Source organism: Simochromis diagramma, unplaced genomic scaffold (genome assembly GCF_900408965.1).
Source record: "Simochromis diagramma unplaced genomic scaffold, fSimDia1.1 OVJJ01000338.1, whole genome shotgun sequence".
Lineage (NCBI taxonomy): Eukaryota > Metazoa > Chordata > Actinopteri > Cichliformes > Cichlidae > Simochromis > Simochromis diagramma.
Window position 1 is genome coordinate 889,944 of NW_024387088.1, and position 25,165 is coordinate 915,108.

Sequence of the window (25,165 nt, forward strand, 5' to 3'; positions counted from 1 at the left end):
ATGCATAAACAATGACCTACATGGTAAGAAAAAGAGTGATGGGAAGGCTTGTTAAGGTAAGGGGAGACGTAGCATTGTTTTACTTTGAGTTAGAAAGTAACTCAAGTAAGTATTTTTTTGCCTTTTATTTTCCTTCATCTCTTGAAGTTGTACCAGCTGACTTCACCTTTTTACATACCTCCTGTGTTTTTGAGAATCCATCTTTGTCACATAAAATCTTAGCTTTTGGGCAAAATCTAAGATGGATGTAACCTGGAATGGATTCCAGTTAACACATAAAGATCAGACAAAGTTCATCTTAAACAGCAACTTGGTGGCTCATCAGAATAAGGCTGATTTAAAAGGTATTTTCAGACCAATACCATCAAAAGACCAACAGTTTCACCCCCAAAGCCATTTCTTCTTAGATTGTGAGTCAGCTGCCCAGAAAGATGATTCTACTCTGAGAGCCTTGACTGGCCTCATCAATTCCAAAGACTCATTACTCTTATGATTGACTGACATTATCTCCATAACACCAGCTGAGGTCTACATCAGTCCATCAGTATTTCTCAAAATTGTAGGAGAGGTCAGGCTTAAACAGACCCTCTTAGTAGTGACATGTCTTGGCCTCATTTTCCCCTCTGTTTTGAGGTCATCCAATTTTTCTTCAGTCATTTGAGGCATTTATTATCTTGCATTATCTTTACTTTTATTTTTGGTGTAATCTTTCTCAGGCCATTGCTTGAGCAAAAGCAGCTGGGCAAGAATTATCCCATTCGAAAGTTAAAGTTCAACCATAGTTTAAAAATAATGAGGGGGACCTGTTTTGTCTTTTCTCTTCTACTCTCTCATGTAGATACCATCACAATGGTGGATGCTCAAATGGACCTTCAAAATCACCAACTGAACCGGGTAGCATTACAGTTAGGATACATTATAGCTACATGCTAAATAACCATAGTTTATGGTGAAACTTCCAACTGCTGGACTGATAAATCCAAATGCCTTCTCCTCCTGGATTCAGCTAGAAAATCTCTAGTTTGTCTCTCACCTGTCCGGTCAGCAGGTGAATCTGTGGTCACATCCTGCTGCACTGAGCTGACTAACCTGCAAATCCATCAGTCATCTCTCCTCTTATCAGCTACAACCCAGAGAAAACACACTTCCAAGTCAGTAAACAGATTAAACTTTAAGGTCACTGAAGGTCACCAAAAGAGGCTGTTTACCTTTATCACATAGCGTGATGATGATGATGATCCCACTTGTGCTCTTGACTCTCCTCTCCTGCTAGCTAATTCCTCAACGTAACATTATGACTTCTGCCCTTTTAACAGTGACCCTTGTGCAGTATTACCACACAGTGTGCCTACTGGCACTCAGTCACCTCTTACCTCCAGCAGCACCTATGACCCCTCACAGCTTTTCGGAGTGATCCAAGAATTAGGTTTCTCCAATGGACTGATTTATAGGTATTGTAGTCTTTTGGAAATAATTAATTTGTGACCACCTTCTCACAGGAAAAAAATACACAAAGCCTAATGAAACACTGGACTATCCCAGACGCAACATGATGAATGAAAGAATCTTTGATCATGGCCAAATCAACCAAAAAACTAACTAACCAAAGCCAAACACATGGAGATAAACCATGCCAAACAAAACAAGACTTTTAGTATTTCAACAAACAACCAAATATCTAATCAAGATGAAGTAGCAGAAGCTTGTTTGCATCAGGCTCATCACAGGAGAGGAAGTAGCGTGGAAACAACAATCTGCTCAGAGTTGTAGATGGTGAAGTAGACTACATGGAAAAGGATAGAAATAAAGATGAACAAACTTTGGCCTGTCCCAGGCAAAAGACGACCAACTTGATGGAATCGTGGTGATATCTTTGGTCATGAAACCAAAATGGTGGTTCCATTCTGCTATCACCTACATCTACATCAACAACACCTCACATCGGGAAAAAATATAAACAGACTAGATGGAAGTTCAACAAGCAAAATATAAAGTTGATTTAAGTGGCAGCAGAAACCTTTTTGTGCTGTGCAGAGAATAATGCATAATGAAAGCTCTAACTGTGGACTGTGGCTTAAGCTTTAACTGTTGTCACACGACAGTCTGCATATATTATTTTACTTAAACTGTCAAACACAGCTGGAATGTGACTTAAAGGTTTTGTGACTCACGTGTGATTTTACAAGCGTTTTTCTGTTTGAAGGAGATCCTCGTGAGACAAAACAACTTTCAGACTAAACAAATAGAGAGACCTCTGGCACACGACAGCTTTAAAAGATGGATGAGTTCCCACTAACTATGACTACATATATGGGGTTAAATTTTAAATGATAGCTATGAGTCACTGTTCTTCTAGAAGAAACTCCATAAGCCAAGCAGGCTCAAAGTGAACGTGTCATCCTCTCTTTTTAAGTACATTTTTGGCACGATACACCAAAGTTGCTTTGAAGATGAGAGCTGACTGAGTTTTAAGCATGTTGTATTAACATCCTTAACACATTTTATAATATACTTGTTTTATGATATCGCTGATATATTGTTGGAGCTATTCTATCTGTACACATCAGATCTCTGCATGATCAAATTTGATTGAAAATTATAATAAAACCAAAAATTATCACCGGTTAAAACTAAATTAAGATTTAATTGATGAGTTTCTTTTGTTTTGCTTGCTTTTGAGTTGCTTTTGGAGGCTGAACAAATAGTGGTGGACTATAGGTTTGGCAGCTAGGATACCACATTTCATGTCCTGTAATGGCTCAGTCACACTAGAATAAAAATAAGACGGCAAACTTCTTGCAACTAGGTAAAACTGGTGGTTGCCCACTGACTGCATTCAATTTTTTTGCTGCTGAAAACCGAAACCCAATAGCTGTGGTGACCAACAAAAATATTTGGTATTTTTGACAAAGTTTGCCATATCATTATAAACACATTGCATCTCATTGCCAACTTGAGTCCATTCAGTCACAAACTGATAGAAGACTGACTCCGCCTTATTGCTATCTTGACGCACCAAAGTTGCTTTGAAGATGGCAACTGCGAGTGGTGACAGACCTGGTTACTATCCTGTCACAATAATTTTGGTTTTGAAGCAGTATCCAATCAATCTTTTACCTTGTCTGACTATAGTGTTAGGGAGTTTCATTCACTGGATGATTCCATTTAAAAACTACTTGGCTAGATTTAGGAAATAATAGTAGCAGTAGTATTTCAACTGAGAGTTGTAAGGATATGTATATGTTCTAGTATAAAACAGGTGATTGTGGCAAAAATATTGTGCTTATTCTAACCTTCTGCTCTCCAAAAGTTACAGGATTACTTTTATTGTTCCATCATTCAGACCTTGGTTGGTCGCTCTTATTCAGGTTAAACTGTCCAAAGTATGGGGAAAAAAAGAAAAAAATATAGGAGAGAGAATGTGAGATGAGGGGAGAAGAGAAGAAGAAGTTGAAGTAGAAGAAAGACGAGGTGCAGACAGGTGTGTGACCTCTTCGAGGGGCTGTAGGGCAGCAGGAGTGGGAGGTATAGGCTGAAACGGAGGGGTGAGGGGTGGTAGTAGCTATGGCGATGACATGGAATGTGCATGTTGCCCATGGCAATGGTTCATTAGCTATTAGGTCTCACAGACTGACGAGTCCCAAGCCCAGACCTGTCCCCGCTGTGTGTCACAATGGACTAAAAGTTATCTGGTGAGATGCACTGATGAATGAAAACATGTGAGACTCTCTTACACCAACCTGTTGGTAGTCATCCAGTTACATTTTATCACCCTCGATTATTTAAGGAAAGTGTGTGCTTGTCATAATTTCAAAAAGAAAAGAGCTGCAATAATTAATCGATGCACTGCTTGGTCTATAAAACTTTTAATAACCCTCGTTGAAAAAGCAACAGTGGGAAGGAAAAACTCCCTTTTAACAGGAAGAAACACTGTGGAAGAGAGCCAGTGATTCAAGCAACATTACTAAATGATCTAAATGAATAAATTGTTGAGATTTTTTTTTAAAGAGTCAGTTCATTCTTAACCAAGCTGAGCAAGGACACTTTCACAAGGTCAGTGTGTACACGAGGAGCTTTTTTAGCTTAGGCAGAGGTTGTTTTGAAGTACACAGCTAATAAGCTTATACTGTGTACAAAATATTTCAAATACCTCGTCATTCCACTTGCACCGGCTGGAAGGTTACTCTATGTACATTATTGGTGCCACTGTTTGAAAGAGCTCCTGTCGTGAATAAGACAAATATGAAGACAAAGACGTGAACGGAAACAGGAATCTGCAAACCTCCAGTTCACCTCAAGTATACAAAAGGACTGAAATTTACACTCGATAAGGTTTTTTCGAGCCCGGGCTGTAAAATCTGGGTCCTTACAGGCTTTTTTCCCCCATGCTAACCTCACTCCCCACACTCATGCTGCTACAGGCCTGTAAAATTATCAGAAGACTTATGTCAGTCAAATTTTGTATCACTTCATCTTCTGCCCTACGGAAACAAAGAAAGGCACCATTTCTTTTAAGTGTGTTTGCACCTGCAGGTTCGGGTATGGCTTATCGAACTGGTGTGTCGACCTCAATATCACGTCAAGACCTTTATGTTCAAACGGCAGGCTGCAAGTCATACACCTTTAAGCGATGTCAAACAGCTAATTTGGCTGGAAAGATTTAAAACAGGCTCTGCTTGGAGAGTCGATGAGATCATGGAAGGCAGAAAGTGTGTTAACTAATAGATGAAGCATGTATGGTGTGCTACTGAGTGGAAGTGATGTTATCTTCCTTCCCTGCTATAATCTTTGATCATGGTAGTAATGCAAATATATAGGGAGTAGATAAAGCTTTGTGAACTGTCCAAATCAATATCAATCATACGTTCATGGAAATATGCTGAAGCAAATTATTACATGTTGTTGCTGTTTGAAGTGTACATACACACAGCATGCTGTGCAGCACGTTACTGTTGGCTCACAGAATATAACCACAGAGGATGTTAGCGCAGGTGGTTTTATCAGATATATTTACAGTGTTAAAGTTGAGTAAATGGACCGGTACTTGGATGACTCGCTCTACCTCCTGCGCCTCAGGAGGTAGAGCGAGTTAGTCCCATTTGAGGCCCAAACATTTGTAACTTATTAACCAAAGTGACCTGATGGCTGTTTTACATCAGATTTTTTGTCGACTTTGCTATATTTTGGACAAAAACAGAGCATGAGTCAATCATGACTTATTTAAGTGCAATTAATTCACTGTCTGATGAAGTCATGGTCGACAGATTTTTAGCCATTTGTTTCATATTTGTAGACCAACGTGCAACACCTTTATAACAGAAACAGAACTTGTACGAGTTAATAGTGTCTTTGTGTCCCCTCTGTCACATGCGCCCACTCACTTTCTCACTCACTGCTCAGAAATAATGAACTCCTTGCTCACGCCCTTTCACTGGGCACACACACGGACACGCAGATGAAGCTAGGCCAGTGAGTGAGTTGCTATTTTAGGAACAAGCCGGCTAAATAAATATGAGTGGCAACTGCGCTGTGTTGACAAACACACCCCAGCTTTAGGAAGCTTACGACCACCGCAGCACTGCAGACAAGGGATATTTTAAAATGTTCAAATGTAAATTGAGATCATAAATGATCACAGTTATCAGCTGTTGTCTCCCCCCCGACCCCTTACCTCCCCTCATTAGTGACTGTTTGGGGCCATAGCGGGTAACAGGGAACTGAGCCAGAGGACTAGCGGAGGCCCATCACCCCATAATAAGTGCAGTTAAAGCTAATAGTTTAAAACTCAGGGTTGAAGCCGAAGCCAACAGTGCCAGTCAGCGCCCACTTGTGTGAAAGTCCTGAAAATCTTCATTAAATGGATAAACTGATGTTTTTAGGTAAGAAAGACACACGAGGAGCAGCTTTGCAAAACTAGGTTTGGTTTAAGGCTATTTATTACTCCAATAAAATGTATTTTATTAGTCATGTTGTCACAATAGTATACTAAAATTTTTGTTTATGTTGTCAGTAGAAATTCTTTGAACTAGAAACAGAAACTAGGTCCTTTGTTGCATGCGACTTTCAGCTTTACACCTGCCAAAAGCTGTCTTACACTTCCTCACAGTCATGCAGTCAGGTATGAGTAAGCACATGAGAAACTGGGTCGGGGTTTGCAAGTGTAGATGGAGTCCTTGCCGACAGTAGGTCGGGTTTTGGGGCGCGTGCCAGAGAACGCAGTGACCCAGTCCCTGAAAATATCCTCTCCAAGGACTTCAACCGCAGCAGCGACTGGCTTGTAAACAACTCTAGAAGATACGCTCATGAAAAACCTGAACCATGATGAGGTCTCTGAATTTTCATGCATTGCTAGAAAGCGTTAAAGGCTGACAGTAGATGAAGACTGATAAACTGAAAGAATTTACAAGACAAGTTACTTGATATAGCTCATATTTCAAGAAAACCACACTTAGCTGCAAAAAAGTAAAGAGTGGTTGCTGCACAGATGATGAACAGTGCTGATTGGGTTCAACTGCCGGGCATGGATGATAACTTCATTTTCATCTACAAAGCACAGTAAATTACACCTGAGTCATGTGGTATTTCCCCCTCTGGATAGGCCTAAGAGACAAATTGGGAAGTCTTTCTAATTTATGGTGGCTCACAAAACACCGCTGGTTGACAAAGGTTACTGAGTGAGCCCATCCTTCACTTCTTTTCACCACCACGCTAGGACCTTAAACCCCACAGAGTACCGATTGATGTGACATTTAATAGAAAAAAACACATAAAAAATTAATTACAGATGCAGTTAAGTAAGAATTACAAGACATTTCACTGTTTGATTGCAGTAAAGCAGTGGCTGACAGATTTAAGCTGTGATTTTAAGGTGTGCTTAGTGTAACTGGCATAATGTTGATGTTCCATGTAGTCATTTCCTGTTTTATTTTGAAATTTCTGCATCTTACTCTTAAGTTCATTGGATTTCAAGCCTCTGTTCTGTTTCCCATGTTTGAGTTAAGCATGTGACCTGGGTAATAAACTGTTAATCTATCCTATAATTAAACCACTTACTTTCGTTTTCCTGGCCTACATCAAACAAAAATGGGAGTAATGTTTGTTATGTAGCAAGTTCAAAGAGAAAAGCACAAATAGCGTTTTAGCAGAGTTACAAATGTAGGGAACTGTGAGAGCAAATCATGTCTAGGGAAAGATCTCTAAAAGTGAGTTCACTAGTCAATTTATTCTGCAGGCAACATGACAGAGCATGAACTGTGGTCAGACATGAAGTCAGCTCCATAAAACAAGTATTATATCTGCAAGTTATTGCCTTCATTGAAGTGTCTGACATACAGCAATAAGCTGTGGCACTTCCCTGCCTGCAGGCAGTGTTTTCCTCAAAGCAAAGCAGTGGCATCATTAACTTTGGAAGCTGCCTCCAGTGAAGTCATAACAAAAGAGGGAACCAAGAGAAAGGGAGACAGGGAAGCGTAACGGGTGAAATTAAAAAAAAAAGGAAGAAGAAAGACAAAGGTCGGGGCAGTCCACCAAAGTTGTGACATTCATAGGAAGGAGAGGAAAAGAAGGAAGGCGGGAGTAGAAGCGGGTGGGGTTGAGGTGGTTACCTGGATGCCTGGATTACCTGGCTGGCACAAAGGAGGGAGTGAAGGATGAGTGTGAGACAAAGAGGTGGAAAAACAAGAGCGGAAGTATTTGTAATTACAGGGACAGCCTGAGTCTGAGGCGGTAATAGCACACAATGCGTGACACATCTGACGTGCCAATGATAGTGTTCCTGTCATAGTGGGGCTGTCGCCAGGTTTACCTCGCCGCAGTTACAGTAACCAAGGAGTATACAAGGGATAGGAAGGGAAAATTCTGGAATTGATTCTGGAAGGAAAAAACGTTGTTTTCATTCATGAACTTCATGCATCTTCACAATAAATTAACAAAAATATGAAGAATTTATGAGATATGACACTAAAGTTTAGAATAAAAATAGAGTATTTTATAGGGAAAAACTTCCTGGTCATAGTGTAAATGTGTCTTTTATTTACCATAATGTTTGTGTTCCTATAATAAAGAATTTATTTCAGCTTCACAAACGAACATTTGTTGCTTTAAGGGGTTGCTTTCTCCATCTGTGATAAAAACGCTTCAAAAGCTGCAAAACAACAAGAAAACAATGACTGAAAATGCTGTCTGCATTTATAATTCCTCCTTTTAGCGATTTGATAAACTTCATTTGAGCTGGCAAATTAACTTAAAGCAAAGAAAGACAAACAGGACTTCTTCAGCTGAGCTTTCCCTCTTTAAACCAGCAGTTAACACCAACCTGCTAAAGGTAAAGTTAAACAGGATATTAAAGCTGTGCACACATTTGTTTTGGTTCAGTTTACATTAGCTGCCAGCCAGATACATCACCCTAAACAAAACCAGCAACCTGCACCATTACTACTCACAACAGCAGCATTACTGTGGACTCCAGTGGGTAAATAATGAGTCGATTAAAGAACATTAGCAGTAATGACAAAGCCTCTCTTCACACACACACACACACACACACACACACACACACGCACGCACACACACACACACACACACACACACACACACACACACCTTGTCTCCACAGGGGCATTTTCCAGACCACCACCACAGTATACTGACAAACAAAAGAAGATGTGTTTCTCCTGCACAGGCATGCATAAGTATGCCAAAGTAAAGGTGTCGTGGGGGGAAAAACTGAGCATCAAGGTAAAGGAAACTGAAAGTCTACAGAGGATGGGAGGTTAAATTGCTGTAGTTTCTGCTTTAAAATCAATAAAAAGGAAGCCACAAAACAAAAAAGTGGAAAGTATCGGCCACAGTTTTAGCTATGTCTATGATACAAATGTGGTATAGTCCACAATAAAGAGGTGAAATGTCAGCCAGTACAACATGCAAGGTTTAAGGGTTTCCTTCACTAATATGATGATTTTATATAGAAAGTTGCTTATAGTTTGGCCTATACTTTAAATTGTACCCCATAGATCATTATGAGATCATTATGTCTTAATGTTGGTCATTCTTTTTAACAACAGGGGTGAACATTTGGTCACGATTTGATCATAATTTAAAAAATAAACTACTATTGTGATGCATTTTAGTTCACTCTTAGCTCTTTAAATATTACAGCTGTCAACAGAGTAGCATTCTTTAAATAGCCTGACAGCAGTTGTAGATTAGAAAAAGAAATGCTAGACTAAGTTTTTTTAATTGGAATTTAAGCTTCTTACGGCTAAAATGCTAACAATGTCGCCTCTATTTACACATCCTGAATTCTTGGAGTATTATTAGCATTTATTTGCAATAGATATATCAAGTATTTACTCCTCTTTTAGCTCGGAGACTCCTCCGACTCCTTAAAGAAATGTGTGGTTCATTTACCTGCTAAATCATTCATTTTACCTATTAGCTGTTATCTTTTTATGCTAAATGAAGAGGTTTTGCCAAGCTAATCTTAAAGCTAATGCTAGCTTGAAGAGGGCTGACAAGACTGGTGTGAGGAAACTACAAGATTAAGACAGTAAAAGGCTCAGATATACAAAGCGAGGTGATGAAGCTCTTAGTTTTCCTCCATCACTTTATCCATCCATCCATCCATCGTTTTTTGGTTGTTTTTTTTTGTTTTTTTGTTTGCCACTATTCAGCGTCGGGGTTCCAAGAATAGAGGTCCAGTTCTCCCTCTTCCCAGCCATCTCCTCCAGCTCATTCATCAGGATACTGAGGTTTTCCCAAGCCCAACGTAAGAGACATTCTGCCTCAGGGTTTCCTCTCGGTAGGACCCAAACTACCTCAACTGGCTCTTTTCCATGTGGACAAGTAGTAGCTCTACTCTGAGACTTTCCCAAATGGCCAGGTTCTTTACCCTCTGCTCCTGTTTGAAGCAACCCTTCAAATTAAGCTAATTTAAGACACTTCTATCTGCAGCCTCGTTCTTTTGGTCACCAGAGCTAGTGGCCGTAGATATGGACAGGAACATAGACTGACAGGTAAATTGAAAGCTCCACTTTCATGCTCAGCTCTCTTTTCAGCATATTGGTATAGCATTCGGATTGGTGCGTCACTGTCGTAGTCGCACCAATCCGTTTGCCAATCTACCCATAATCATGAACAAGACCTCAGATACTTAAACTCCTCCACTTGGGACATCAACTTGTCTGGCATCAACTGGAGAGGGCACTCAGCCAATTTCTGCCAGAGAACCACAATTTATTAAAAATAATGAAATACCACAAACTAACATAGGTGGGGGAATATGTTGTTTCAGGATAAAAGAAGATACCATCAAACAAGCTAAGACATCATCACACACCCCACACCCCTTTCCTTCCCCACTCCTTTCTTTTCTTTATATCACTATATGCTCTAGCTGTATCTGCAGTGAATTTGCTCATCTTCCTTTCATGAAAGGCAAAAAACCAAAGGACAAAGTGCAATAAACAAATCTGGAGAGAGTGGGCGGAGGAATGTTAAGCTGTCGCTGCAGCCACAAACCCCCGCTGCCTTTGTTGTGCTCAGACGAACTCTGACCTCTGAGTTTACCGCGGCCAATCGTGGGACAACCTGACAGCATGTGCTTGATCAAAAGAAAATGAGGCAGACCTGATATGTGAAAGTAGCTGTGCCAAGAATTGGCAAATGGAGGGGAATGTTGCCATAACTGCCATAACATGAGTTCAACCGTGACGCTAAAACCAACAGTTGACAGACAAAAACACAGTCGTTCCAGTTTGCGCCAGTAGTGAACGGGTTCAATATTGGTAAATCCCAGCTGCAGGTCTGATAACGATCTTCACACCTTCTGTAACACATAAAGGCAAACTTTCAATCATCTTTATCAACTGTCCTGAACACGATCCGCACCCAATAAAAGATGTTTCATGGCTTCTAACCATAGCTTTTAAACTGTTTTAAGAAAACATAATATTCACAGTGTTCACTTTCACAGCAATGAAATCAAACATGGATCAATGCAAAAACATGACAATCAGGGCTTTTAGCTGGATTGCATAACAGAAACAGTGTTACAAAATCTCTGTTAAATAAGGATTCAAAGAAGAAAAAGACCTGGTGTCTGACAGTGTTGACATTATTTCCAGCAAAAAAAACTTCTTCCAACTCAACTCCAACTTAATTTTCAATTAATCCATCCAACTGACCATTTATTTTTCTGCATAGTGCATCTATGCTGGGTCCCTCACTGTAGACTTCCAAGTAAAATAAAGTATCTTATTGTACCTTTAGGGAAACAACAGCTTGTCAGCGGGCCTGTACACTCAAGGGTAATGTTACTGCATTTTTGAGAGGTATTACTTCTTTGTAGTCCAGTGTGGTTTGTACCTTCATTCTTGAACTCTCAATGACATGACTATACGCTTATGTATAAGTACATTTTACTCATTATGCTATGTCATTACGTTTGGATTATACTTTTTGCCTCAGCAAGTCCGCTTTGATTCAAAGTCCATCATCAGACGGTTAGTGCAGATGTCTTCACGCTTGCCTGTTATTGGTAATTACTTGGTCTTTTGCACCTACAGAAACCAGAGCAATGATAGGTTCAGATCCTGAAGTTTGAACAGTGCTAACGTCTCCAGCATATTTGCCCATAACCACCACTACTGAAGCCGAAACAGAACGTATTAAAACCTTAAAATCTACAAGTTAAATCAAGAGATTTGGCTGTATATAGACTGTCTCGTGATAATTTACCATTCCATAATATTTTCTGTACAGGAGTAACACAAACATAGTTCCCCAAAGATGAAACATGCTTCTTGTTTCATTATGTGCTATTATTAGGAATCAACATAACCAGTTCCTGGCAGAAACTTTCCAGTTCAGTGTTTCTGAATTATAACATAATAAGGCGAAGGCGATTAGAGAAGCAAATGAAGAAGATCAATCGAACCTGAAAATATAAATTATACAGCTTTTCATCTGATTGATTTGATCAGGCCAATATAACTGAAGGTAATTTGAAGGTAAACCAACTTAGACGTAGAGAATGCAATGGACAGTTTCTCAGTATATACATTATCACTGTGCTCTGCTACCACTCAGCACAATTATTTTATGTGAAGTTTCATTCAGACCTTCTCTGTCTGGTTTTTGGCTCTTGGCTCTTCCATCACATGAGATTAGAAATGTGTGTACATGGTACCTGTAACATCATGAGAAGCCAGCATTTCCTTTTACATAATTAGATTAGGGTATTTCCCGGTAACAAAAAAAAAAAAGGCTCAGGGTGTCTTTCATCCCACCTGCAGTGGACCTAAGCGGATGTGTATGATTTTATGGGGAAACATGCACCAGTGCTTGCAAGCACCACACAGGTAGTAGAGTCTTATCAGTGGGTGTGGGAGAGGAATGGTCTAGGCTTTTCAACAACATATTAAAGCTGCTATGTTTGGTTTAGTGTTCCTAAGGTACTTAGTTACCTATTTTAGGTAGACCTGGGGGGGGGGGGGTGATTCCAGCTTTGAAGTCATAAGCAGAAACCAGAAAAATGGCACGAGTGAGTAAAAACTGATTTAACAAAAAAAGGAATGGAAGGCCGTCATGAAGAAGATGAGAGAGTTAAAATAGCAGAGACAGAAGAGGCGTCTGCCTGAGAGAACTGTGAGAACTGAGAGAGCGCAGCACGACCCAGTCACATCAAACGTCACGCTCCAGATTGACCAGGTGGCTCTTTATCACATTTCAAAACAACAACAGAACTTTTTCATAAACTTGACTAATCTCATCCTGTCCCAAGCCTTCTTCCCATGGGGAAACTACACTACGGTCTCGATCGTTCCCACTGCCACTTGTGGCACGTATAAACTAAAACCCATATGCAACCCCTGAAGTATTTTAACCTGAGGAAAAGTCCTAAATCATTTTAATTAGATCGAACAGCTTTCATTTCACTACATTTTCCCAGTATGGCTGTATGCCACCATCTTTGTTTTCTGTCTTAAATACAGCAACGTTTTTAACAGGTTCCCCTTAATTATGATTTGTCGACATAAGGCTGATTTAGGAATTTACTGTATGAGGAAAATCTGTCATAATCTGAACCCTGTCCTCTTTCTTACATAATTCACACAGGTTATACAACAGGTCCTTGAAAAGTGAGAATTATACAGTATGACCTCACCGTGACATTGAACTCGACAAAAAAATTCTTGCTTAAGCCCTGAAGGCACATTTTTAAAACCTTCTAACTGAATAAATTATCAGGGAAGAAAGTGTGGAAGTTTCTTTAACTTGTGATATATAGCCATAACTCCTGTTAACCCAAACAGATGACTCATTTATCAATTAATTGCTTGATCCTAAAGTATAAGAAAACGGTGAAAAGTTGCCATTTACATTTCTCAGAGCAAAACGTTGTATCTCCTTTATTTGAGCAAGAGCCAAAAACTCAGACAAATCTTCATACTTTTAATTTGAAATTGACTAAATTTATCCGCCAATTATCATAATAACTGTTTTGATAAACTGAACAACCTAAATGCATCTAAATAATGATTAAACAGGAGAGCACTACTTTAGTAATCAATCACACTTTAGCTTTTTTTAAAGAAAGAATGAAAAAAGGCAAAGGTTGTGGGGAACTACTATTCACACCACAAATCAACTGGTAATGGATTGCTTGACTTATGGAAACAGAGAGGGCAAAAAGTGATAGGAAAACTAGGTGTGGAGGGGGGTAATGATTGGGTGAAGAAAGGCGAGGAGGAGGGCAGGAGGGAAAGAAAGAAGGAGGTGGGGGGGAGGACTGTTGTGTTGTGTAGGGTCTAGAACCCACAAATCAAGCAGTGATTGGTCCCTTCACTCAGCTTTTCTGGAATGTTCCAGTCTATAGCACCTGCAGGGAGCGGGAGACAAGTCCTGCCAAGCACTGGAGGAATTCAAGGGGGGAGGGAGGGAGGGTAGAGGAGGTGGCTATTTTCTGCATCAGCTGGTAATCAGATTAAAATTAATTATGAAATATGGAAAGTAAATATCTGATAAAATAGGGCAAACTATCTGATTAGACTAAATAATACGGCGACACTGAGTACTCGTAGATGTAAGAGTGAGTGGTCGAGTGGCAATACAGGCAAAGATTCTTTGGGTTTATTTGACAGAAGTCAGTGAATTTTCCTGTTATTCCAGATCATTTCATGAGCACAAACCTTATACTTTTGCAACTGCAACCAGAACTCACAAAAGTTATTAACAAATCCTAACTTATCGACATTATAAATTGGAACATATGGAACCGAATTCGACCAAATGACAAAAACGTTGTTTTATTTTTCGTGTGTGGGTGTCGGCGTTGGGTTTTTGTTTGAGAATGATGAGCTTTTTTCGGAGAAAAAAAAAATCTGAATTCTGAGTTTAAATTGGAATATGATTTAAGTTAAAAATTTAGAAACAAAAGTCGTAATTCTGAGAGAAAACACTGTAATTTTCAAGTTTTCGTCCAGAATTCTGAAATTTAAATAAAAATTCTGGAGGACAGTAAGAACAATGAGGAGTCAGACTTCTGACTTTTCTCAAAATTCAGAAAAAAAAACTTCACGACCCAAAAATGCTTTTACTCAGAATTCTTCAGTAAGTAAAACATTTTCTTTCAAGCATGACTCAGATCACCAAAGTCAAAAATGTTCTTTATGCCAGAATAAATACATTAAATTGTAAATTTAACAAAACCTAAGAGTTTCATCATCTCATCTGTCAGCAGGCTGAGACTCAGTGGTCCATACAAATGTGCTCAGCTGGGTCAAAACAAATCTAAAGAGTTGATTTTTTCGATGATTTCCAAATCACTTGCTCTAGTTTTTCTGGACTCCCTGCTTTCAGTCCCATCATAACGCCTCCCCTCTCCTCACCATTCTTCCTCACTCCTGTGGGATGTTTCCCTTGTGCCAACAGTAGCGTCAGTTCTTACAAACCAGAAACCATGCAGAAGCTCCAACAGAAGGTCCTTCTCTCTCTATGTGTTCACTAAGTGGTAAAATAATTTATAAATACACCAACCAGTCTACTTAAACTACATAAGCTAGCAAACCAAAACCAATGTTACAACTCAAGCCGCTACCAGACGTACTTCTTTTGACTGACAGCATAACTGTCAGGGTACTGGACCCTGAGCAGTTTTGGACTAGTATTATAATATATGTTATTTTGTATTGCTGTCCCTCGTTCTTCCTGCATATGTGTCTGTGTGGGTGTGGCCCTGGCAGGTGATTGGCCACACCTGAAGACCATGTCACACCTGCAGCTGATCAGGCCTCGTCGGAGCTACTTGAGAGTGAGGTGGAGCTCTCTCCGAAGCGGGATCATTGCATGACTTCACGTCAGTCTCTCGGCCAGTCAGTACGATTGTTCTTCCGCATTGTGTGTCTTACGGCTGCCTGTTTGTTATCTCCCCAGGAGAAGCAGGGAGACGAGAGGACAGCGAGCACGGGGTGCTCAGACACCAAGGAGCGGGGAGAAGGGACACTGACACTGGGAAGAGGACACGTCACGGGAGTCGGGATTGCACAGAGGGTTTACTGTTATTTTCCTTACCACTGTAAATAAACACACTGCTTAGCACACAGAGCTCCGCGCCTGGGTCCTCCTTTTCCTCACACCCCCACGGTTTGCCATGCCAAACCGTGACAGAATGATCCCGCCAGACATGGACCCAGCGGTCTCTGAGGAGAGGCTCAGGAGGGAGATTATGGACAGGGTTTACAGACTCTGTGAGTTATGGTGGGAGAAGCCCGCGGAAGGTTTGCGTCGCGCTGTGGAGAGGTGGCTGCAGGAGATGCTTTTTAAATTTCCCTGGCTGGTTGACGATCTCAATCCAATCGTCATGGACTTCCTGCTTTCCACCCTCCACCTCCACTCGCCTCCTCAGGCTGCTCACCGGCCCGGACAGCTGGTGGATTCACAGCCTGAGACGCCGGCCCCGATGTCTACACGGAAACGACGTTCGCGCCGCCGGCGTTCCTCACCGCAGCCTAATCCACGGACATCTCAAGAGCCAGCTGTGGTGAGTAGTACGGACAATTTTCCATTTCCCTCACCATCTGTGTTTGTGTCTGCAGTGGACGAGCTGACAGTGCAGGTAACATCACCTCGGGCAGAGGTCTCCACACCACTCGCTGCTTCACCATCTGCAGCTGTAGCACCGCCATCGTCTCATCTGCCTGCAGCCGCCATTCTGCCATCTTTTTCACCGCCAGCTGCGGAGCCCTGCGAGCTGGAGCAGGAGCTCGGAGAGCGGGAGGAGCCCGCGCCACCAGCTGCGGAGCCCTGCGAGCCGGAGGAGCTCAGCGAGCCGGTGGAGCCTGCGCCGCCAGCTGCGGAGCCCTGCGAGCCGGAGGGGCTCAGCGAGCCGGTGGAGCCAGCGCCGCTGCCGGAGGAGCTCAGCAAGCCGGTGGAGCCAGCTGAGGAGCCAGCTGAGGAGCCAGCACCGCTGCGGCTCAGCGAGCAGGAGCAGCTCAGCGAGCCACCAGCTGAGGAGGCAGCGCCGCTGCTGGAGGACCTCAATGAGCCGGAGCTGGAGATCGGCGAGCGGGAGGAGCTCGGAGGTCCGGAGGGACCCACTCAGCCAGAACTGGAGGTCAGCGAGTCAGAGGGACCTTCACGTCTGGCGCGCCCTCCACGCCATCCACATCCAGCGCGTCCATGTCAGCGACCAGCGCGTCATCGGCCATGTACCACACCTTGCTGTTGCTCACCGGAGCAGCAGCAGCCGCCGCCGCCGGACCCGGGGCAGGCCGCCCGGGGAGCAGCCGCCGCCGCCGGACCCGGGGCAGGCCGCCCGGGGAGCAGCGCCGCCCGGGGAGCAGCGCCGCCGCCGGACATGTGGCAGGCCGCCCGGGGAGCAGCGCCGCCGCCGGACACGTGGCAAGCCACCGGAGTTGCAGCTCCGCCGCCACTGGATCAGTGGCAGGCCCCCGGAACCGTTTTGCTGCTGCTGCCGGACCCATGGCCGCCCGCCGGAGCTGCAACGCTGCCCCCACTGGACTCGAGGTCGGCCACCTACAGCGTCCTACTGCCGTCACGGGACCCGAAGTGGGCCGCCTGAGACTGTTTTGTGGCGTTTTTCTCTTTTTTTTTTTTTTTTTTTTTTTTTTGTGCCGCTGCGGGATGCGCGGTCTGACTTTGGGACTGTGACCTGGGAGGGGTTGCTGTTTATTGTTTTTGCTTGTTTTGGTTCTGGCCCTCCGTCCTTAACGCAATCTTTCCGTTTTCGAGTTTTGGACATGATTTTGGAGTATATCTTCGCAGTAGCGATTGACCGCAAAGTAAAGCTACCGGAAATGCACAACCCCACATCCGGTCTCAAACCAGGAAGTTAGCATTTTCTCGTGCACAGGGTCAATTGCTGTCCCTCGTTCTCCCTGCATATGTGTCTGTGTGGGTGTGGCCCTGGCAGGTGATTGGCCACACCTGAAGACCATGTCACACCTGCAGCTGATCAGGCCTCGTCGGAGCTACTTGAGAGTGTGGTGGAGCTCTCTCCGACGCGGGATCATTGCGTGACTTCACGTCAGTCTCTCGGCCAGTCAGTACGATTGTTCTTCCGCATTGTGTGTGTCTTACGGCTGCCTGTTTGTTATCTCCCCAGGAGAAGCGGGGAGACGAGAGGACAGCGAGCACGGGGTGCTCAGACACCAAGGAGCGGGGAGAAGGGACACTGACACTGGGAAGAGGACACGTCACGGGAGTCGGGATTGCACAGAGGGTTTACTGTTATTTTCCTTACCACTGTAAATAAACACACTGCTTAGCACACAGAGCTCCGCGCCTGGGTCCTCCTTTTCCTCACACCCCCACGGTTTGCCATGCCAAACCGTGACAATAACGGACAGGTGTAGACACCGTGACCAATCACCCATTGGTTAGTGAAGTGTCCTTTTGAAGCCTCGAGCTGAGTGTGCCTCAAAAACATATCAGAATGTGTGACATCAGCTAAAATCCCCCTTAACTTTAACTTTAGGTGGCTAAAGCATAATTATGGTTAACATCGGCCGTGCCTGAAATAATTCACTCATGACTTCATTTGCAAAATATTTAAAATTTCAGACAGGATTCATTTTCTTGGCACTGTCGGTTTTATCATTGCAGACACACAGTGATAAGTCAGATAAGTAAATTAATGCCGACATGAACTTTTGTCATAAATACTATACCAAGTTAAATTAATATGTACAAAGATTTTGTGGAACTTTTTTTGTCCATCTACCTTTTTTTTTACTTCAGTGCATGAAGCTGTCGCCTTCTTTGTATTCTACCTTGATGCGAATCTTGTGTTGCATCAAATCCTTTGCACTTGTTATTTTTCCTTTCAAAATGCCCACTGCTACTATATTATACAACTACAACATGCTAACTTGTACTAGTACTACATATGCCCAGATAAGATTCCAAATGACTAAGAGTTGGGCTTCTGCAAGTAATGCATTCACCCTAAACTTGGACTATCTTCTCGCTCTGTGCCATTGAGAGATAAACAAGTGTTTGCTTTTATCTGATGACGCTGACATCACCTGACAAACACCTTCCTGCACTCAGTGGTGCAGAGACAGGAATGAACTTCATATTTTAATTCATCCCAAAACAAACTTTAGCACGCACTACCACAGCGGTACCCAAAGACTTAGCTACCATGGTTATGAAAGGCAAGACCACCCAATGAAGTCATCTGTCACTCACTCAGTCACCAACTCACACACACACATACACAACACAAAACAACAGGGAGGCGGGAAGTGGGTGGAGGAGTCAATTCAAAGTCAGTGCAGCTCCATCAGCTGATTCCTGTTGGGATACAGGAGGCTTTCTGCCGCGGTCTTTGTTGAAGCACAACCTGAGCGGCATTTCCTGCAACTCCCTCAGCTGGGAGAGCTGAAGATCAAACTGCATGTAATTACTGCATTATAGCACTTTTTTACTCTTCTACTAAAGACAGTGAGCAAACCTTTAGAGGCCAGCCTGATCCTCTCCAGCATGACAAAGTCAAACACATTTTAAATGCTCCTGCCCAGCGATATCTACACAATGATCTGATATTTTGTCAGTTGTGGAGACTATGTGCTGTATTTTCAATGGCTTCCCCAGAGAAAAGACCAATTTTGACCTCTGACATCATCAAACAGCGCCGCTGCTCTTTCTTATTCTAATTTTTATTGTAATGGTTTCAGCGCTCCTTTCATTCACAGCTTAATCAGCTTCTTTACAGATGACTGGTGTGAACCTGAGTAAACTATCATTTCCACTTCTGTTCATTTGATTGTTTGCTTTTCCACCAATGTCAAGAAGATGGAATTAAGGAATGCAAGACCCCAACTTCTCAGTTACTCCTGTAGGACACACAGCCCTGTATCCAGCTTTAGACCAATGAATTTCTAAGGATTTCCAACTGGTTTTTAACAGGTTTATGCAGCTGTGAGATAAGAAAATTATCTCACCTTATGAAGGATACCACTTCTTCCCACATTTCCTCCATTTATAAGAAGTTCTAAATGTTTAATATCTAGTTGTTTAAGCAATATGATGCAACTGGAAGGTTATTATGGTTTGTATTGTTTTATCTGTGTTGATATCACTTCATGTGTTACAAAAATGCAAAACACATCTGTAAAACTGCTGATAAATCATAGAGATACACTGATTGTTAAATGTTTACATATCTTGATATTTAAAGCAGCATTGTGTTGTTTTATTTTGCTGTTAATCTTGTTTGGTACAGTATGTGTTCCTTTCTGTAGCAAGAGGACAACAACGAAACAGCTATTTTGACGTCTATAAGCTCTTCACCTGTCTTTGAACTTTTAGCCCCCACAACATTTCCACCACACACCAGATAAACATCACTGTATGGATAAGTGCACACCATAATCTAATTTTAAAACAGTAAACAAACGCAGTAGAGATGCATTCCTAACAAATACTGCACAATACTGAACACTTTAGGAAAAATAATTATACTAGAAGTATTTTCAAGAAGTTTGTAACTTTAGGTATTTTACAGGCGATACAAATCAAATTTTAAATAGTGCATAACTTAGTAGAGTAACAAAAAAACCTTTACATCGTACGTTGTAGGTATGCTGTAGTTTTAGGGGTGCGGGCCATACCATGTAGTGGATTAACCTTGGGTTTTTTTTTTACACTTTTATTATGCATTAAATAGGTGTGCATCATGGATGTTTGACAGGGCGTGGAACGATGTGTTATAAGATCACTTGGGCCCAAAGCCTGCAGTTTTTGCTGTTTAATTTTTCTTGTAAGCAGAAAAGAGAGAGAGCTGTCCTCATCACATTTTTATATGTAATATAAGAGGACAACTGAATAGTAAAGCATTAATGATGCACAGAAATATAATGCATAAGTAAATGTAAAAAGGCAAGGCTAAAAGATTAGAAAATACGCCCCCCCCCCCCCCCCCACACACACACACACACACTGCAGTTTCAGATAAAATGCACTTCAGCTATTTATATGTACTATTTGTTGTATTTTGTACTATTTGTATTTATATGTTATATTTCTATTGTATACATTAACCGTCATCTGTTGGTGGACAGCAAAGAAAGAATTTCATTGCACAAAGAAATGCCTTTTCTCTTGTGACACGTGACAATAAACACTTTGAATCTTTGAATCTTGAATATAATTTTCCATTCTCCTCTAGAGGAATTGCACCCTATTTTGCGAACCTTATTATAAAGTGCAACTGAAATGATCAATAAACAGAAACAAAGTGGGCCTGAAGTAGCAAAGCCCTCCACTATTTTCAATCCCCTCTGCAGAACCTCATCAACTGAGCAGAAAGGTGTGGCTTGGAAAGGCACGCCGGGCCGATATCCTCCTAATTCTTAATATTCATCAGCGGGGCGGGCTTTGAATTGCAAATAACTGCGAGCGGGCCCACTCAAATATGAACTGGGTTTTTTTTTCGATGCAAAAATGTGGACTCCAACTCAAAGCTTAAAAAAGGGACCCACATACCGTGCAGTGTCTGGCACAAACGGTGCAACAAGCTCGTCTGCAAATGTTATTTACTTTAAATGACAATAACAAATAGCACTGAAAGACTGACTCTATTTAATAAATACAGTTTTTTAGAGAAAATATAATAGAAATGTATAAAAGTATCACCATATCCCTCAGGCAGAGGCCATGCACAGCATTGATGACCTGCGTGTCGGCGATGTGTGACAGTAACTTTGTAACACTGTAAGTCAAGCAGCTATCACACTTGTTTTTAACGAGACACCAAGCTCCCCATTTTGGTCACAGCTCAGCTGCTCTTTCACGAAACACAGCTCCATCTAAATCGGGTGTTTAAGAGTTTCATCTGCGCTAAATAAACCAAGCGGGGATCCTCTCCACCTGAGGAAGTGTCACAGTAAACGAAAGGGACTTACTCCGAGTGCAGACCTCGCCGCGAAGGTCAACGCGAACACACAAAACCTGCAAAACAAAAATAAGTCTTTTAGTTATTTCCCTCCGAACTTATTAGTCGACAGGTACAGCAGCGGCAGAGGCAGCCTGCAAAGCCGAAAATTAACTTTTGCAGAAATACGTTTACAGAGCCGTTTTAAAAAGAAATCAAAAAATAAACCCTTACAGGACTTTCATATTGATCCGACTGGCGGAAGGCGGGGACCACAGGTAGAGCTCGATCCCCTTATCTTCACCAGAAAGGCACCGCTTCAAACGCGCTCATCGACGGCTCCAAAAACCCCCTGTCATCTACCCGGAGACAGAGAGAGAGGGAGAGAAGCAGTCCCACTGACCCCGATTTTAACACATAAAGCTCCAAGCGTTAACAGCCAGCCAGCGTTGAAATCACAGGTTTTGTTGGCGATTTCTTTCATAAAAATCAGAGCTTGTCCAACTCACCCAAGTTTCAGCGGTGCAGTCGCTGCTGCGCACTTCGTACTGGTGCGCTTCAACTCAGCAGCCTCAGCGAAGAGGAGGGGCCAGCACATGCCTCCATGCCTCTGACTGCCACCGAGGTACCCCCACATACCAAGTACGGTTCGGACCAGCAAAGGAGGCACAGCGGTGTAAAGCAAGTCTGCAGTCCAGGTTTTAATCAGTGAAAAAGCAACAACATACAGAAGTTCTTTCAGAGACTACAAAGACTTTTATTCCACATAAAAACAAAACCCCACCGTTGTTAGCGCTCAGGTGGTTACTGAAGTTTAAAATGACCTTAGGACACTTGATGCAAAATTAGTCCCCAAAGAATCAACATGATGGATCTTAAAATTCATAAATGTGTTTTCATACCATTCACCCAAACACCCTCCTTATGATACATTTAAAAACTTTAACCGCAGATCAGTGTTAGGGATCACGTGTACTTTGCCCTGATCTCTGCTAATGCATAAAACTTCTTGAATTAAGCAGAGTACTCTTTAAGCTTTGCAACACCGTGTTCTCCCTAGAGGGGCTATAAAATCCTTTATTACAGTGTATCATCTTAAATTTTTGTGTCTTGTGTTTCTGGCATAGACTTTTCTGCAGCTTGTTTAGCTGCGGAGCACCACAGGGATCCTAACTAGGTCCTCTTCAGTTTTGGACTTGCTATATAGTTTTTATTCATATGTTTATTTTCTACAGTCCCAATTTCAATCCTAACCATAAACCCAGTAGAGCTTTCAAAGTTTTTAGAAAGTTACACAACGTATTTCATGTTTTAAGATGAGAAAATGTTAAGTCCAACTTGTGATTAGATGACTTTTAAATAATACAAAAATGCAAGAATCACTTCAACTGCGATGCTTTAAAAATTCACAATAAAATCCTCCCAAAAAGTGAACCTTTAAATGATTCCACTGCAGGTCTTGATTCTGGTTTCTTTCACTCCAGTGATTGTAACATAGATAGTGTAATATTGCAAAGGTTGGATGCTGAGATGGTTGCTTACTGTGATTATGTGTGCTTATCAGTCCCAGTGTGTGCACATACAGTTTGATCACACAGTAACTTCAGCAGCATGTGTTCATATAAGTTCATGCAACAGTCTTTATGCTTCACACCACATTTAGAGGAAAGCGCGTGTGAAACGAGACAACAGGTACCTTTTTATAGGACGGAGGTTTTATTCTGTACTATTCTACTAGCAGCTTTCCTTCGTCAGGAGAAAGTGACCTGTAATAAAGTGGCAGGAATGTAACGTGCCGGGGCCTAAGGAAATAAAAAGAAAAGGTTTAAAGTCAAACTCACAGCCTCGAGCGGTGGTCTGGAGTCAGGAGAAAGAATATCCATCCGCGAGGTTCAAACATAATGATTATTTACAGCATACTTTAACACGCGATACACTTTTGGGCATTTGGACCTTCGTGGCTCACACTCACGACCAGATCTTGTTTCGCAAATCACCCCAAATTTATTTTTAATTAATTATCTGTCTTGGGGAAGGTGCACATCCCTGATATCACTGCGCACCGCTTGTGGAAAGTAGATCCGGTGGGCAGGTTTACGAGTTCAGAAAAAGTGAGAGAGAGGGAACTGCAGAGGCGCACGGTGCCAGAGCCAGGACCACTGGGAGTCTCTGCAAGCGCAACAACCGCCAACACGCCGAGAAGAAGAACGAGTTTCTTTATTTCTTTTCCACAGTGTGCGTGGGGGGAGCAGGGCTATGACACGCGTATAAAGAGCCCCAAAGTACAGTGCTAACGCAGGCGGATCTTTGTTTTATTCCCCCCAAAAGATGAGTAAAGACTCAAAGTGCCTGCGACAGCTCGGTGCGACTCTGCTCTTCCTAGTCCTGTCCGCCGAGGTGCAGCGATCCGACTCTGCGGTAAGTACGCTTCCAGTTCCTTGCACTGATTTTTTCCCCCGCTGCAGGAGAACCTGCAGAGACCCACCGGCTCCCTCAGCGAGCGAGTAAAGTTTCTAAAATAGAGAGTCTGCTTTATAACAAGTGCTTCTGCTCTAATAATAATGATCCCGGTTGCCGTTTCCGTTTTACTTGCAAATAAAAACCATGTAATTACACCAATGATACACCTCCGCGCTCAGCTTTCATGGCTTTTTGACTGCTAGGATCACCTTCGCAGGACCTGCAGATTTTCTTGGTGGGAGATCGGACGGAGTTTCTGTCCTGCCCCCTTCGTGCGCATCTTCGCGTTTCGCTTACCTGCGGTTATTTTTTTTCCTCCCTGTGTCTGTATTTTATTCCTATTCTCGCGTCAAGAACTCGGACGGATTCTAAACTCTGCGTGTGGAGGGAAAGCGGCGCGCCGATGCTTCCCTTAAGAGCCCGCTTGTGTTCGGATTGAACCTCGAACAGCGGGGCTGCTGTTCAGTCTTTTGTGCGTAATTTTGTTTTGGTGTCCTGAAAGAGGGATCTGTGCGTTTTTCTCTCCAGGTGTGTGCAGGTGTGCTTTAAGTTGACAGCAGCTGCTTTCAGACTCACACTGAAGTGTAGAGAAATGAAACCCATATTTAGTGCAGCTGATTAGTCTTTGCATTTGAGAGATGATTCAGAAACAGCAACACAGGTGGGGAAGTGTATGAGCGCGCTCGCACTTTTCCTCTCTTCGCCCTCCACATCTGTTTAAACTAGTGCCTCCTCATCCTCAGCTGTAGATCTCTAACATGTCGGGATGCCGATGCATCACCAAATCAGTGCAAGTGTCTCTCACTCAGGCTCCTCATCTAATATTCCATGAATATTCCCTCGTCATTAATTATTAATGAGTCGTGGCTGCACGCCCACCACACACCAGGCGTGTCCAATCAGGTCTTGCCGCTGTTTGCCGTTCTGTAAGTCTTCTAACACAGCTATGCGTGGTATGAGTGGGGTTTTTCAAATTATGCAGGTGACATTTGTGTGTTTGAAGATTTTATGGATTAGATTCGGTGTTTTGATGGCAACTGGAACACTGAACAGAGTACGAGCATCCTGTGAAATAACAAAAACAGCACAGGATCAGGCCTAAGACTAAAAAATCAGCATTTGAGAGTTGAGAGTTGTCTGCTCAGAGTTTATAAAGTGATTAGAGATGAAGAATAAATCAACAGATAGAAGCTCTTTCCTCTCCTTCAGCTGTAATATGTCAAAACTATGGTTTGACCTCTTCCCTGCTTTGCTTGGAAGTTGTCTCGGTATGACAGAGATTAAGTTTACTGCAATATTTCACCAAGG

At 42.4% G+C, this 25,165-nt stretch overlaps 2 protein-coding genes across 4 annotated transcripts in view; one reads left to right on the forward strand and one right to left on the reverse strand.

Annotated features, from left to right (window-relative positions):
* The window catches only part of col4a6 (collagen, type IV, alpha 6), a 143,695-nt gene extending 121,655 nt beyond the window's left edge, over window positions 1-22,040 (reverse strand). For both annotated transcript variants that reach the window (XM_040046078.1, XM_040046077.1), the window contains exons 1-3: window positions 21,907-22,040; window positions 21,632-21,756; window positions 21,429-21,474 (exon numbers count right to left, since the gene is read on the reverse strand). In XM_040046078.1, coding sequence (XP_039902012.1) covers window positions 21,429-21,474; window positions 21,632-21,642 — 57 coding nt within the window. In that variant the 5' untranslated portion in view covers window positions 21,643-21,756; window positions 21,907-22,040. The remainder of the gene's footprint in view (window positions 1-21,428; window positions 21,475-21,631; window positions 21,757-21,906) is intronic.
* Window positions 22,041-23,507: 1,467 nt separating this feature from the next.
* col4a5 (collagen, type IV, alpha 5 (Alport syndrome)) overlaps window positions 23,508-25,165 on the forward strand; it is a 60,714-nt gene continuing 59,056 nt past the window's right edge. For both annotated transcript variants that reach the window (XM_040046079.1, XM_040046080.1), the window contains exon 1: window positions 23,508-23,815. In XM_040046079.1, coding sequence (XP_039902013.1) covers window positions 23,726-23,815 — 90 coding nt within the window. In that variant the 5' untranslated portion in view covers window positions 23,508-23,725. The remainder of the gene's footprint in view (window positions 23,816-25,165) is intronic.